Raw genomic sequence first — 16,139 nt, forward strand, 5'->3', positions numbered from 1 at the left:
ACCTTCCACATATTTGCATATGCATAAAAGATTTAGACACAAACATATGGAAAGAAGAGTAAGAAGAGACAATAATGAATAAATAGGATAGACCTATATTTTAAAGATTTGAAAATCTTTGTAACATCGTTTTTGACGTCGCATATAGATTAAATGATACCGTAAAATTTATACTTTAATAGTTTACAGCTATAATCCGTATGCGCTGATTCAAATACCCCCAAATATATGATGCATTGATGTGCTTCGCAACAAAATTCTGCCTCTTCGGACACGTAAACCTTTCAAATTCATCTAACCAACCACCCCACTAAACTCCTCCAAATTGGACAAAACCCCCCAAAAATCCAACGAACCTTTCACCTAAACCCCTCTCTCCAAGCCGTCTGCTCTACTCACATTCTCTGCTGAGAAAAGCCTTCAAATCAGAAACGGCTATTCTTTGCTCAAATGAAAAGCAGTCGAATTTACGCCTTGCGCGCACGCCATTCCCCCCTCTCCTTCTCGTCTCTTCTCCGTCACAGACAGCGTTACATTAGTAATTCCACTCTCCCTCCGCCACGTCATCTGTGTAACGGACGCCTACCCCATTCCCGCGGGCCCCATCTCCATCTCCAAACCTCCCTATATAGCCTTCTCTTTTTTGGTCTTCTTTCTTACAACCTCAGACCAGAACGAAAAATTTTTTTTAAAAGAAAAAAAAAACACAAACATGAAATTTTGAGCTCATTTTCTTTTCCGAATTTAACCTCGTACAATTGATTAATTTACAATTTTGAGCTCATTTTCTTTTCCGAATTTAACCTCGTACAATTGATTAATTTACAATTTAGTCCTCCTAACCAAAATGGCGCCGTCTGCCAGGGCCAACCGGAGGTGGGCTGACGAGGAGGACGACGACAATCAGCTGGACCGTCTCCGGCGGCCCCGGCGGGTGAGGAAGTATAGGTCGATTGTGGCAATAATGAGGGTAGCTAGAAGGGTCCAACTTATAAATGAGGATGACGATGATGGTTTTGATCAAACGGTGGAGATAAAGAAGGAGGAGAATGTTGATGATGATGATGGTGGTGGTGGTGATGATTGTTATAGCAAATTGGGGTGTCAGGAATGTGGGAGAGGGGATAACGAGGAGGAGATTTTGCTGTGTGATAAATGTGATAAAGGGTACCATTTGGATTGTCTAAGGCCAATTGTGCCCCGGGTGCCATTTGGGCACTGGTACTGCCCTAGCTGCTCTGATCACATTCGTCCCAGCATGGCTCTGGCTAAAAGTATGATAAACCCTTTAATTTAATTCAAAAAAACCCACAAAAAGTTTAATCCAATTCTGTTCGTACAAAAATTTAATAAAAAGATGTGTTCCTGTGTGTGCTGGTGTTTGTGTTTTAGTCCATGTGTCGTGTATGTTCCATCTATACAGTTCAATGCAAGTGATTGTTTTGGGAGGTCAGCTCAATGCAAGTGGATATAATTAACTCTTTGATAGCAATGTAGTGTTTGTGTGTGAATGACTGACTCAGTGGGTGAGTGTGTGGGAATGTCTCTGTGGGTTTTTTTTTTCTCTCCCCCTGAGGGAGGTAGGTACATTTTGTCAGTTTTACTGGAAAGTACAGAAAAATGTTAACTTTTGTTGACCCTTTAATTTCTTGATTGTGTTTAGGTCTTACGCAGACATCCATACTTGATTTCTTTCGGATTCAGAAATGCAGTGAATCAATGGCGGATTTTACTTCAGCTCTAGGTAAATTTGGAGGGCTGCTACAGTATGGTTGCAATATGGAGTCCATGTATCCGTGTGAATCCTTTTTGTCTGGGAACATATCATTTTTCTTAGTTGATTTACTTGTGATTATCTTGCTTCTGATTTGTCGAAGCCATCATTTGGAAAGAGAAGTGGAAGTAAGGTTAAAGTTAAGCGTTCATGTTTTGGAAACATGCTGGATGATGGCTTTAATTGTCAGTATGATTAGTGCAGTTAGGATAGTTGAGGGAGGGAATGGTGCAAGTTAGATACTTTTTTGTCTCTTGATTTTAGCCGAATTCATGCACTGCTTTGTAGAAACCTTGAGTTCTGCTTCAATCAAATAAGTGTTTTGCCAGCATAAAAACTTCTGCTGGCAATTTATTCTCTGCATTTGCTTAGTACTAGAATTTGTATCAGCTGAAGATATACTAAGCAGTATTATAGAAGCTTAAGCGACTTCTATGGTGATGTGAGTTAGGTTTAGGGTGTAAATCAGCTGACTGAAAGTACGTATCTCATCTCAAAAGATCCCAGAAGATTGCCACAAAATATAGTTAAATAGGCTCCGATAAAGCAGAACCTTTTTTCCCAATAAGGAGTACTGTTTTGTCGTACAATTAAAAGATTAGGTTGGTGAATGTAGTTCATGTATTTCTTAGCTGACTGTGATTATTGCTGCTGCATTTAGCTATGGAAGTTAATGCAATTAGTCGGGAACAGTTTGAAATGCTTTTGCTTTTAATTTTCATAACTGCCAAGTTTCCCTTACAGACATGTGCTGATACTTGTCCTCGCCTCCTTTTTATGCATGGCAACTGTATTCTATGTATTATTGCTTGGATAGTTTCCAACGCTTGACTTCTTTTCATTTTCTTAAAAGAGAATGAGAAAAGAAGATACGTATATTGACTTTGACAAGAAAAATCAGCAGGAGCCTTCCTATTCAAAATCTTCCGAAAGTTGATGGATAATCCCTTGCTCATCATGATGGTTTTAGACCTTGAACTGCACGTGCAGTTTCCCCTTCTTCTTCTTGACGGTATAGAATGAAACGCCTTCCTATTCAAAATCTTCCGAAAGTTGATGGATAATCCCTTGCTCATCATGATGGTTTTAGACCTTGAACTGCACGTGCAGTTTCCCCTTCTTCTTCTTGACGGTATAGAATGAAACGTTAGAACCACGATGCGGTTCTCAAGTATGGCAGAATGCGAAGCCAAATGAAATGTTATCAAATTCAATAGTGTTTCTACTGACTAACGCAAGCCTAAAATCTTTATGAAGAAAGAATATTATCATTACAGGAGAAAGAGTGGAATGCACCGTGTGCTTGTTGAAGCTCACTATGAGAAAACCGTTAGTGCATATACTTGCCTAGTCTATATGATACTTGTGCAAACCCCTAAAATGTTTGACAGCATTGTTTGACCATATCTTTGGATGGGGTGGAGTGCTGTTGTCACTTCATAATTTTGAACATGAAGCGTCAATGATGATATAATTAAAAAGATATGATGCATTTTATCTAGGGCACACAAAGGTCCAGGCCTAGAAATGCTTAGAGGCAGTTCCCATGTGTCAATCTCATAATTTTCCCGATCAGAACTCCACAACCTTATTTTTGGTGCAATGGTTTCCCAATGAAAGCTTTGAAGTAATCTTGCAAAGTTGTTTCTGGTGTAAGTTCTTTTTGATGCAGAAAAGGTTAGTTATGATAGTGCTTTAGAGCCAACAGGTCTGTTTTTGACCAATGATCCCTTCTTACCTTCATGAGACCTGTTGTATGATCGCAGCATTGATAGCTGAAATGCAAAAACTTACAGGACTCCATGTGATTGTCCCTAAAGAATATTTTATGTAATCAAATCCTACATTTATAAACCTACACACGTGCAACGTATATTTTCTGTAATAAACCTGATCTTTGTCACTCATAAATGTACATTGGCAGAAAAAATATATATATTACTCGTAAATGTATGATTACTCTGTCAATCTACACTTCAGTTGCTACTGCTGTGAGCTAGTCTTCTTTTTTCCTGAAGTTGTTTAACTGGAATATTCCCTATTTAGGCTGAGTTTTTGGACCAGTAGTTCTTCTCACAATACATAGGCACTGAAGTCTGTTCATGTTTCGTTCTTGCATCTAAATGCTAATTTTCAGTGTAACATAGAGACTACTGTTTCTGAACTAGATGAAGATTTCCTTCTTTTGTCATGTCATTGAGTTTTCTATGTTGGTTCTCTGGGGTAAATGTCCATGAACTGTGTCCAAGGTGGTGGTCATTTCTGTTTAACTTTCCTTACAGGCAAGTTAAAGAATGGGATGCAGGAACTTGAACTGATTCGGTGGGAGTCTCAGTTTGGTTTTCAATTCAAGCCAAAAGATGTCTATTACTTCTATAGTTTGCTAAGAGCTGCTCTTTTTGGCCCATTTTTTCTGGAGTTAGTGAACCCTGGAATCCCTTGTAAACAAAAGAAAATCTCTGTCCCCCTCCCCCCCCCCCAAAAAAAACTGGCTCCAACTGAAGATATGATTAAATCTCCTTTCATGGTATTTTTGACTTTCCTTTCTCTCCTCTAGGCACTTTTTGATGCTGCTGATTTACAATTTTAATGAGGCTTACCTTTTTGGCTTTGAAACTTAGCTATGATTTCCGCGACATAACTACCATCTCAGATGAGGAAACCAATGTATTATGTTTCTAAAATGTATTATGTTTCTAAACTTTAAAGAACATCTGTGTCATATTCATTTAGCTGTCTTCAGCTGTTGATTTTCCTTTATTGCTCTTCATCCTTTTCATTTAAATTACAGATACTAGAAAACGTCGGAAGCGTTCTGGGCCTTTGGTGTACCACAAGAAAAGGAGAAGACTTCTGCCATATATACCAGCGGAAGATGCTGATCAAAGGCTAAAGCAAATGGGATCTCTTGCTTCTGCTTTGACCGCAATGAACATGGAATTCAGTGCTGAGCTTACTTATGTGCGTGGCATGGCTCCTAGGTCTGCCAATCAGGCCAAGTTTGAAAAGGGTGGAATGCAGGTTCAACCTTAAATACCTCTTGTCAATTAGTTTACTCAAAATCTTTAAAATGCTGCAAGGCAATTAGTGGTAATTATTAAAAAATGCTTGTTTTCAGTCATCTAATTTCCTCTTTCACTTCTCTTATCAGGTCCTTTGCAAAGAAGATGTTGAAACATTGGAGTACTGTAAACTTATGGAGAAAAGTGGCTTATGTCCCCCACTTATGGTTGTGTTTGATTCGTGTGAAGGGTACATCTCCCATTCGTGCTTTGTCTCTGTGTCTTAGCCCCCAGTCATTTGTTATTTGCCTGTTTAATGTACTGCTCTTGAATGCTGCAGTTATACGGTAGAGGCTGATGGTCCAATAAAGGACTTGACTTTGATAGCAGAGTATGCAGGAGATGTGGATTATATGAAGAAAAGGGAATGTGATGACTGTGACAGCTTAATGACGCTCCTTTCAGCAAAACAGCCATCCAGGAGTCTCATTGTCTGCCCGGACAAGCGTGGCAACATTGCCCGGTTTATAAACGGCATAAACAACCATTTGCCGTAAGCTTAGAGCGCAGCAACCATTCTATACAAATGTTTTTATTATCCTTCCGTGTTCTTTTCTTGTCAAGACATCTATGCAATGTTCTTATCATCCTTTTGTGTTCTTTTCTGTGATATCTCCCTTCAATAAACTTTTACTTCTATGTCTAGCTGAACCTCCTTAGTGAAACGAAATTATCTTTATTCATGTCAGAAATACTTACAACTTGACATTCAGCCTACAGTTCTTGAAACCAGTCCATTTTTGTGCAGGGAAAGTAAGAAGAAGCAGAATCTTAAGTGCGTGAGGTATGATGTAGATGGCAAATGCCGAGTCCTTTTGGTTGCTACTCGCGATATTGCTAAGGGGGAGAGGTTGTACTATGATTACAATGGGCATGAGCATGAATATCCAACTCATCATTTCATCTAAGTTCTGAAGCAACGGATTTTTTGCCAATGAGACTGCAGGACCATAGAAATCTCATTTTTGTCTTCAGATATACATAGCAGCAGCAAATTTTTCTCTAACAGTAGGTAGCTGTACTGCTGGCCATCATTGTGGCCATGATAGTGCAAATTCCAAAGAGGATGTTTATTTTGGATTTGACATATCAAATGCAGCTTAGACAGGTTACATGCTTATGTAGCACAGTTACAATGGAACCTCACAACATTTAACTTCAGTGATATTTATCCAAAAATTGTTTATCTTCTGCTTTTCTTGATTCCATTTTTCTGCTATTCGAAATATTTTCTAGATAGATAGATATATCAACTTCTTTTAATGCTTCAGATTATGTATTGGTACAGAAAGACTGTTCTGTCACAGGGACTTTTTAAGCAATCTGCAAGTTTTCCTATATGCTAGGCATCATTTTAGATACCACACTTGCATGTCTTCTGTGCATTATCTCCACAACACAGCATCAATATCTCCCCTTTTCTGCGAGTTTATTTGGTTGGAGAATTCTTGCTTACAAGCACAGACTTATAGTCAAAGTTCAGTAAAAACTGACTATGCTGTTTTGAAATGGCCAATGCATTAATATGTCTAATCCTATCTATAACTAAAGCACTCGATTTTCTAACCAGTTCCTAATGAGCACTTATAGTACGTCTAGTTTACGCCTACTTGTCATTCAAATAGACATACATTCATTCTTTGCATTGCATTAGGACACTTATATTGAGTACTGATTAGACACTCGTTAGACAAACCCCAAAACCAATTTCCTAATTGTGAAAACTCTCCTAGTAATATATGTTATTGCAGTATCCGAGTTACTACTAGCAAATATCGAATGTTAGTACTTAATCCATGACATATCTGGATGGTGCCATCCCTCAGATCATCATGACTATCAAATGTACTCATTCTTGGAGGACCTTGATTGTTGGTCTTGATACAGGTACAAAAGGTAAATGCTCTAGAGATAGGAGATACTATAATGTGAGAACTTATTTGTCAAGCAAGCCCTGACGCCATTCTGGTTAGACTAGCAGACATGGTGATCATGTTTTGCAAAAGATAGGACGCCAAAGTTGGTAGGAAGAAAAAGATTACAGCATACTTTACAGTTTAGGGAGTCAAATTTGAAAGCATATATGTGATTTAAAAAGGCTTTGGTCGCATGTTCCATAATTTGGACAGCCAACTCAAAAGCAATCCTCATGTTCTGAATGTCAGCCTAAGTAGCTGGCGATACACAAGAAGGAAACAAACAAGTCCACATGCTTGAAAGTGTAGGGCAGAGAGGGCTATCTTTGTTGATGACTCCTAATTCATTTAGGCACACAAGTTAGGTAAATTAGTGGAAGGATATAAAGCCTTTGAGTCTCTTGAATAAAGAATTTCTGCAAGGTGCACTTAAGCTCGCAACAAATCTTGTAAACAAGTCCACAGCTTTTGTTTCTAAAAGAGCTTTTACCTTTTAAATCTCACTGAAATGTATGTTTATATTTGTTAAAAATATCTTTTCAATCATCACCTTTAACTTTAACAACCTTGAAGAGTTGAAGCGAGTGAGAAGAAGAAGCCCTATTTTCAGAATAAACTTGTAAAGGGAAACAGGGTAACAGAAGATCACAACTCATTTCGAAATTCAAGATATAGTATAGCCAATTTTGCTCATCTCATCAGAGGTTGGAAGAAAAACATGCTTTCACTTGGGCAGAAGCTGAGCTAGATGTCTGCCTCTTTGGCTAAGAAGCTTTCACTTTTCCTGCCTGACGCACGTTACATTTCACAAAAGCACAAGTGCATGATTGATGTCCCATGCCACTGAAACTGAAACTAAAACGGCTGGCGGAAGATAAAAAGAGTGAGGTAAGTGTTGATGGATATTAACGCCAGCCAAGTGGTAAAGGATTGAAATCTCACTTGTCTTTGTTTGGTTCAAGTGCTCTCATTTTTCTCGGATATTACCTCTGTTTCATTGTTAATATACATAAAAAAAATAACAGGAGTGGTTATTTTGAAATTAATAGAAAATGCTAGTAGCTTTGCAAATTTGTCATTTGAAAAAGTTGCCTTTTTTTTTTTTTAACTCTAATACACATCTACCATGTGAATATTTTGAATTCAAATGTTATATATGTAAATTAATCTAGTGCCAACTCATTTATATATTTTTTTCCATAAGAAATTGAATATTAAAAAAATGACTTTAATATTAGAACATAGGAGTATTCATTAATAAGGAAAAATACAAATATCTCGTTACCATGAAATACAAGAATATAAATCACTATTTAAATTCTCATTTTGCAACAGTTTGGAGTTTATCTTTTATCCCCTATGCTTCTGATTTATAAATTTAAAACTCCATATGTATGGCATTTGAATGGCAAGAAAAATTTTAAATCTTGTTTTGTTTGAAGTAGAAGTGGCAATATGTCTCAAGCCCCAACGAATTACTCATACGCAAAGGGACTTTGGATGAGATGGATATTCTAATTTTAATATTAAGCTTGAAATGGGACGAATCCTATTCATACCCATTAATTGATGGAAATTTTTGGGAAATTCTTGGGTACACATTGGGGGCCAAGTACCTCATCAAAAATTTATCCTATTAATTGTTGTATATTTTTTAATGACCCAAATGAATCACTTTTATTCTTTCACCTAGGTCCTTTAGTTTTTTCCTTCAAAACCCCTCTCTAGTTTCTTGAACTCTTTTGTCCCTTAGAAATCAGTTTTTTTAAATTTTTCCCTTCTTTTCGTAAAAATTCTGTCGTTAGTCTCAATTTAGAGTGCTATTTGAAATATGTCAAAAGAAACTTCTTATTTTGACACGCGAACTCAATGGTTGCGTAGTCAGACCGAAGAATGCCTAAACAAGGCTGGTGGGGGCTCTTTTAGGCTTGTAAATGGTTTTGAACTTCTTTTCTAGTAGAATACTAATCAAAATGAATATTAGGAGTAATATGAAAGTCATTAATCTGTAATTTTATTAGAAAATATTTTGTCTAGTTTTGATAGTTTTATGATGGCTCATAGTTCTAAATGCCATTTCTTTGTACTCATAAATACAAGTTCTTTTAAGTTTTTATAGGATTTATTTTTTTCCTCAACTAAAATTTAGCAACATTGGAATATATACATAGAAAATAAATAAAAGAAAATTTGTGGGGGAAAAGAATTCAGAAAAATATAAATTCACAATAAGACTAAAAGAAATTTAATAAATCAAAAATATTAAATTTATATAAAAATAAAAAAGAATTAAAGGAAAAAAGAATATGAAAAATAGACTTGGATATTGGGCGGGATCAATCTAAACCATTCTAAAGTGATCCTATCCAAATTAGCCTCAAAATATGTATGGATAAAGTTGGGTCCAAACTCATATTACTCGGTCTCATTTCAAATCCAAGCAAATCCCGCTCATCCCACCTATTTTGCCACCTCTAGCTTGAAGGATCAGACATACAAAACATTTGTAGAGCCAAGAAAAATAGGTGAAGAAAGGGATGGGATTTAGTAACATGTAGGTATAAAACGTACAAAATAATTGGATTACACTTGTTTGGGTCTAAAGTAGGTTCGCCTTTTGGGGCTAAATTTTGGCCCAAAGATGCTAGACCAGATCTAAATAACTAGACCATATGTTTTTTGTCTAGTTGGGGTGAGGCGAGATGGGATAGGAGGAGGGATAACATTGAAAAAAGAAATCAAAAGTAACTTTGACTTTAATAAGATAACATTTTGAAACATTCTAAAACAGAAATTATGATACTTTCAATAAGATGGAGGGAGTATTTGATGGTCCAAAATGGAAAACTATAATATAAATGGACTGAAAAGATTAATTCTTTTAGTATCAATAGTGCAAATTTTTTTTATGAAATTTTAATACGTTTTTGAGACCCAATTTAGTTGTTAAGAACATTAATTAGGTCATTTTAGGATCTCTAACTCAACTTTCAAACCCTTTCTTTTCCCTTCTCCTTGCAAGGTTGGATTCTCATTTAACCCAAAAAAAATTAGTACTATTTAAATAATTGTTCTTGCTAATATGAAATAACTTGATTTACTTGATTAAAGTTTTGCACATGTTTTTTTTGACGACATAGTGAATTTTTTGAAGATTGAAAATACATGACTTAAACTTGGGCCATCAAAGTCCTAGACCAACACTCAACAAACTAAAAGGGCTCAATTTGGGTTTTTTTATGTCTAATTCAATATGGGCTAGAAGTTTGCTCTTATAATTCGGTCTGAATTTTAACTTCCTAAAGCTGGCTCACAAAGCCCAACTAAAACACCTCTTTATTTGCAAACAAGAAAGTCGTTGATTTGAAAATGAATTAATTTTTTTATATATTGACAGTATATATTACTTGCTGGTTTAGATCTATGTTTATGTCATTTTAATTTAAATTTGAACTCTAAATTTTACACATATGATATACATTCAAACTAGCTAACCTATATATTATTAATGTAAGAAAGATTAATAATAAAAGGATAATTTCAGAAACCTCCAAGGTTTCGGACAATATCGCCGTGCTCCTCCCTCAACTTTTAAAAATATCATAAACCTCCCCTCTCAGTTAATTGGCAGCCATTATTGACATCAATAGTGGTAAAATAACTCTTATGCCTTGCCTTTGCTTGAGATATATATTTTGGATCAATTACAAATTGCACCAATATAACTAGGGGTGAATAGCATTTTTCTCCATTTTTAACAATTTATTTATTTATTGGTTTGGTGTTTTTTCAAAATAAATTACTAAATTCTTGGGAAAACATTAATTGTTAATAAAAAGTAAAGTTACAAAAGTTAATTCTAATAATGTATGATAATAACTAGGAATCACTAATAAAAATAAAAATAAATTATATAATTTTTATACTCTTATTATACGGATTTGTTATAATTATATATTCTTCTTGAAAAGTCAATTCTAGTAATATATGATAATAACTAGGTATCACTTATAAAAATAAAAAAAAATTATAAAACTTTTATGCTTTTCTTTTTTGAATTGCAATAACTATAGATTTTTCTTGAAAAACAAGAATATATATTTAAAACTGAAGGTGCAACATTGTTACCAAATATTTAACTTCTATTGTTATTGACATTTAATGAACAATATGAGGTTGTTAATAAAAAAAAAAGAGAGAGTTACATAAGATTTCTAAATAATTTTTCATTTATGTATTAATTATGGCCATTAAAAATTTTGTAAGGAATAATGTATTTTAGCATGAAAGAAATTCTTAATATGGACATGAAAGCACATGATGTAATTGCTATGGACTTGTAATTGTAGGGGGTAATTTGAATTAAAGTAAAAAATTAGATTTATAAACAAACTAATGTTGAGGATAGCAGCAAAAGGGCATTTAGGGGATTAAATTATTATCTCTCTTATGAAATTAGTTTTTTAGTTCACTTGGGCAGACATGTTACAAAATCATATGAATTAGGGGAGGTATATGATATTATTAAAACTTCAAGGGAGACTAGTCATACTGATAAAAACCTCAGGGGAGGTTTTTGAAATTATCCCTAATAAAAAAAAAAGGATAATGAAAGATATGCACAGCTATACCCGTATTATCCACTCCACTGGACCTTTCAAGAATTATACGTCTGCAACAAATTCCTTTTTTAATTGACACTACTATTTTTATCTTATCCACCTGCCTAACAAAAACTAATCCAGATCAGATGGCGTATATGTGTAGCCAAGCCAACAGACAAACTGAAAACAATGTACTACGAATTGACCAATTGTGCAAAAGGGGCAAAAAAAAAAAAAAGGAAATCAACTGTATCAAAAAATCGAGACTCCCCAATAATTGATTACCACATTTGTAGGTCGGTCAGGTGACAAAAGTTGAAAATGGATGACATGCAAGAAACAGAACAAATGACAAAATACAAGTAAATGGTGGTCCGTAATCCGTATCTATCTAAAAAAAAATAATGACAAAAACTGGGAATGTGTTTGCCCTCTAACTTTTCATTGGACAATTTATCTTCTTTATTTGACAATACAAACTACTTATATATTTCTTTCAGAACTAATATTTCATAGTGCGCGCCTAGTGCTTTCTTATTGCAAAATGGGAAAAAATATTCAATTTATAATTTACTAATGACAAATTCTTAACATTGAATAAAGATTTTGACATTGTAAAACATTTAAAAGCTTCGTTGACAAGAAATGGCTCGTCATTATAATCCTGATTAGATGGAGATTTTTTTTTGGTGTTTATATAAAATCATTGTAACTTACTGTAAAAGGTATAGAAAAATTTTGATGAAATGAAGAAATTTAAAATTTAAAATTTTTCTTTTCTTTCTTTTTCATTTCTTTCCTTTCTCCTTCTTCACAATTTTTATGAAGAAATTAAAAACCATTTTATTTTTCTTTTCCTTTTCTTTTCTTTCCTCTCGCTACTACTCTATCGCCACTATCCACCACCTCTGACGTCGACACCTCTTTTTTTTTTTTCTTTATTTCTTTCTCCACTCTCCCTCCTCTCTCTTTCCCCACCTCATCCTCTCTCCATCTTACTCTCCTCTCTCTCCTCTGCCACCCTCTCTCCCTCACCCATTTCTTCCCCCTCCCCCTAGTCGTGCACGACTAAGGGAAGGGGTGGGTGAGAGAAAATAGGTGGCGGGTGAAGGAGAGAGGGATGGGGGATGGGGATAGAAGGAGCACGGAAAAGAAAAGAAAAAATAAGGCAATGCTAGTGGTGGGCTAAGGTAGGGGAGGAAAAAAAAGAAAGGAAAGAAGGAAAAAAAAAATTTTTGTACGTTGAAGTGTGTATTTTAAAATTTTGAAATCTCTATAGTTAAAGTGAAAAAAAAAAGTCAATATACCCTTTATTTTTTAAATGTCCTTATCCTAAGCCTTAAAGCACTGAGCTACTACAGCCTAATACTTTTGTACTACGTAATTTAGGCAAGAAGATATGGATGTACTACAATAGATTGGTAGTACTTGTTTATGACTAGAATATTCTTGGGAAGATGTCCTCTAAAGGCATAAAATTAAATTTTTGAGGTTGCTTCTGGACCAGGATGGCCTGTAACTGTCAATTTCAGAGTCCTTTTTCAAAAATTTTTAGGATATGCTCTATCAAAACCGTGTGCCCCAGCCAAAGTTCCTAGGATATACCATATAGTGTCACTATAGTCCACAATTAAAGTCCTTTCATCGTTATCTTGACCTTATCTGTCCACTACCAACATAAATATGGACCTCCACCGTTTTAATTCCGCTTAGGATAAGGTGAAAATTGCGCTTTGAACATAGACCCTTTTCTGCTCACAATTCAGTTCACAAACAAGAGAAGAAAATACAAAGTGAGCTTGAAAGGGGAAAAAAGAGAGAGAACAAAAATGGGTAGCTTAGAAGAAGAGAAGCTGTTTCAAATGGTGCACGATTTTATTGAATCAGAATCAACTTCAGAAAATCCCTCTTATTCCTCTCAAAATCTGTCTCTCAATAATCATCATGCTAAGCAATATATTTTGCAGGTATTTTGTTTTCCCCTTTTTCTTTTTAAGTTTCTTGATCATTCATTTTTGTGCATGTGCTAAGCACTAAATTCTGTTTTTAGCTGGATCATTTTGTATTTGGTGTAATTCTGAAAGGGTTTGAAAATCTTTCTTGATTACAGGAGATTGTTGCGAGTAGAACTGCAGCTGAAGAGGGTCTTCTTGGTTGTGTATTGAAGCACATGAGGCACAAAATCGAAGCAGAGAAAACTACTAGCCTCAAGAAATGGCTTGTGATTAGACTAAGAAAGGATGGTTATCATGGTGTTTGTCTATGTCAAACTTCTTGGCCTACTACTTTAGGCTGCCCTGCTGGTAAGTAATTTTTTTTAAAAATTATTATTTGGTTTACTTTAGAACTTTGCATATTTATTTTTCCATGTTATGAGCATAATCTCTTTTATGTTTAAGTCTCAAGGACCAGAGTGAAAAAACACAAAAGATCCAAATTTGTAAGATGGGATGTAGTAAATTAGCATGTAACCTCCAAAAATTTTGATAATTAAAGGGATGACAAGATAAATCATACTAACATTCTAGGAATCTACCTTCCATCTGCTATTTTTCTGTGAACTTTAATTGCAAAATGATCTAAACTTCTTTTTCTAATGGTAAACAGGTGATTATGAATACATTGAAGTTGTGATTAAGGATAAAAAATGCAGCTCATTGAGGCTGATCTTAGACATTGATTTCAAGTCACAATTTGAATTAGCAAGGCCTACATCATCCTACAAAGAGCTCGCAGATACGCTTCCTGCAATCTTTGTTGGTGATGCTCAGAAATTGAACAAGATAATCTCCATCCTTTGCTCAGAAGCTAAGAACTCACTTAAAGAAAGAGGTCTGCATGTTCCTCCATGGAGGACAATCACTTATATGCAGTCCAAATGGTTTAGTAACTGCCAAAGAATAATCCCTTTGAATCCTAGCAGAGAAGTAGGCCTAGGCAATAAAGAGGCAATGGTTGGTGAGCATATTTCATCCAATTTTGACACATTGACAGCATCACCTTCTGATGGGAAGAAGGAAAACAAGGCAGAGAATTTTGTTCCTAGATCAGGTTTATCTAGTCAATTTGCTGCTATGAGCACAAAATGCTTCTAATGGCTTTTTGACAAGATATTGGGTAGATTCTTGATTTTGCAGAGCGGAGAAGAGATTAGCATCATCCATAGGCAGTACTGTTCTCTTTTGTTTGCTTTGGCCCTTTTGAGTTTTGACTTCTTGGAACAATTGACAGAGATGAGATGATTTTTTATAGCCTCACAATTTTGTTAGAGTTCTATTTGTAGAAATTTGTGTTCGGGTACTAGAATTAGGGTATGTTACATGGATTCGTTGGGGTACATTAAATTAAAATTACACTAATGGTTCATGATCAATGTAAAATAATAAATTTATAATGAACAAATAATGAACTTCGAATTTGAACAACTGTTTGGCAAGGTGGCATTTGCTAAGAAAATTTAAGAGAGACTTTATTAAAAAAATAAAATAAAATAAAATAAAATTCATGGGAAGAAGAATATGGTATGGTCTCCCTCCCTTTGAAAAATGAAGAAATTAAAAGAGGAATTGGAGGAGGAGAGGGAGAGAGTCCCCGGTCAATTGTTAGACACTATGCTCTTGCGATATTGATATCGTGACTTGAATTTTTCTTGGAAAGTTGGATAATCAATGTTAAGAGTCCATCCAGGTTCTCTTTTTCTTCTGATTTGATCTTCTTCCTCGAATCTTTAATTTTCTGCCTCATGGTTTCGCCTGCACCCCCAAATACAACCTCCTTGATCACTTTTGCTGTCTCTTCCCTCTGAAGTCTACCATTTTCATCTCTCACAACTTCAATAGCCACACCATGTTCCACCAACACCCTAACAGTCAGTGACGGAGCCAGAATTTTTTTTTTGGGGGGGCCAAAATTTTTTCCTAATAAAATTATCTTAATATATTATGTTCAAAATAATTTTCTTCTATTCAAATTTGTGACATCTAAAAATATCAAATATTAAATCTAATTATAAAGGTATGTCTATTCATAAATATGCGGTACAATCATAACAAAAATTAACAAAAAAGATAACATTTGATTAAATATCTTATAACATTACAAACCATCCAATTTGCACATTATGAGAAGATGCTCTCCAATATGTCACCTATGCAATATATATATATATATATATATATATATATAACCATGTAATATAAATGTAACTATTTTCAATTGAAAAAAGATAAAAGTTATGTTAACATACTTTGAAATTTCAACATCTTTTCTTTGAAGTAAATTGAGTTCTACGCTCTTTCATAGAACTAAATTCATCTATGATTGAATCACTGCTAAAATTTTTAGCAACTTCCTTTTCTATATACACAGTTAGACAAATCATTCAAGAAATTATCTTCCATCTTGTTTTGGAGCTTTGTCTTGATTATTTTCATAATTGAAAATGCCCGCTCTGTAGTTGCAGTTGATACAGGAAGAGTAAGAACAAGTCTAATCAATCTATCAATAAGAGAATATATCACTGATTTTCTTGTCTTCACCAAGCCTTGACATAACTCATTAATACCAGATAATTCTTGCAATTCAAGATGATTTGGAATGTTGAGCTCAAAATGTTGAAGTTTTATTCTTAGACGTACTAGTTCTTGCTCCATAAAATCATTCGGATAGAACTTCTCTGCATACAAATATCATCAATCTTGAACAGCATAAATCCATTTCTAGGATCTAAAGTAGTGCTCAAAACAAGCAATTCCATGGTATGATCATTAAACCTGCTATGTAA

General features: G+C 34.8%; 2 protein-coding genes across 2 annotated transcripts; both read left to right on the plus strand.

Annotated features, from left to right (window-relative positions):
* Positions 1 to 847: 847 nt before the first annotated feature.
* Positions 848 to 5,972, plus strand: LOC113778626 (probable Histone-lysine N-methyltransferase ATXR5). The gene is made up of 6 exons (XM_027324088.1): positions 848 to 1,274; positions 1,664 to 1,744; positions 4,566 to 4,795; positions 4,926 to 5,026; positions 5,117 to 5,329; positions 5,585 to 5,972. The coding sequence occupies exons 1-6, from the start codon at positions 848 to 850 to the stop codon at positions 5,742 to 5,744; spliced, it is 1,212 nt and encodes a 403-aa protein (XP_027179889.1). The 3' UTR covers positions 5,745 to 5,972.
* Positions 5,973 to 13,090: 7,118 nt separating this feature from the next.
* LOC113776936 lies at positions 13,091 to 14,451 on the plus strand. The gene is made up of 3 exons (XM_027321989.1): positions 13,091 to 13,323; positions 13,467 to 13,659; positions 13,964 to 14,451. The coding sequence occupies exons 1-3, from the start codon at positions 13,186 to 13,188 to the stop codon at positions 14,449 to 14,451; spliced, it is 819 nt and encodes a 272-aa protein (XP_027177790.1). The 5' UTR covers positions 13,091 to 13,185.
* The last annotated feature ends 1,688 nt before the right edge of the window (positions 14,452 to 16,139 follow it).

The sequence above is a fragment of the Coffea eugenioides genome, chromosome 7, assembly GCF_003713205.1.
Source record: "Coffea eugenioides isolate CCC68of chromosome 7, Ceug_1.0, whole genome shotgun sequence".
Lineage (NCBI taxonomy): Eukaryota > Viridiplantae > Streptophyta > Magnoliopsida > Gentianales > Rubiaceae > Coffea > Coffea eugenioides.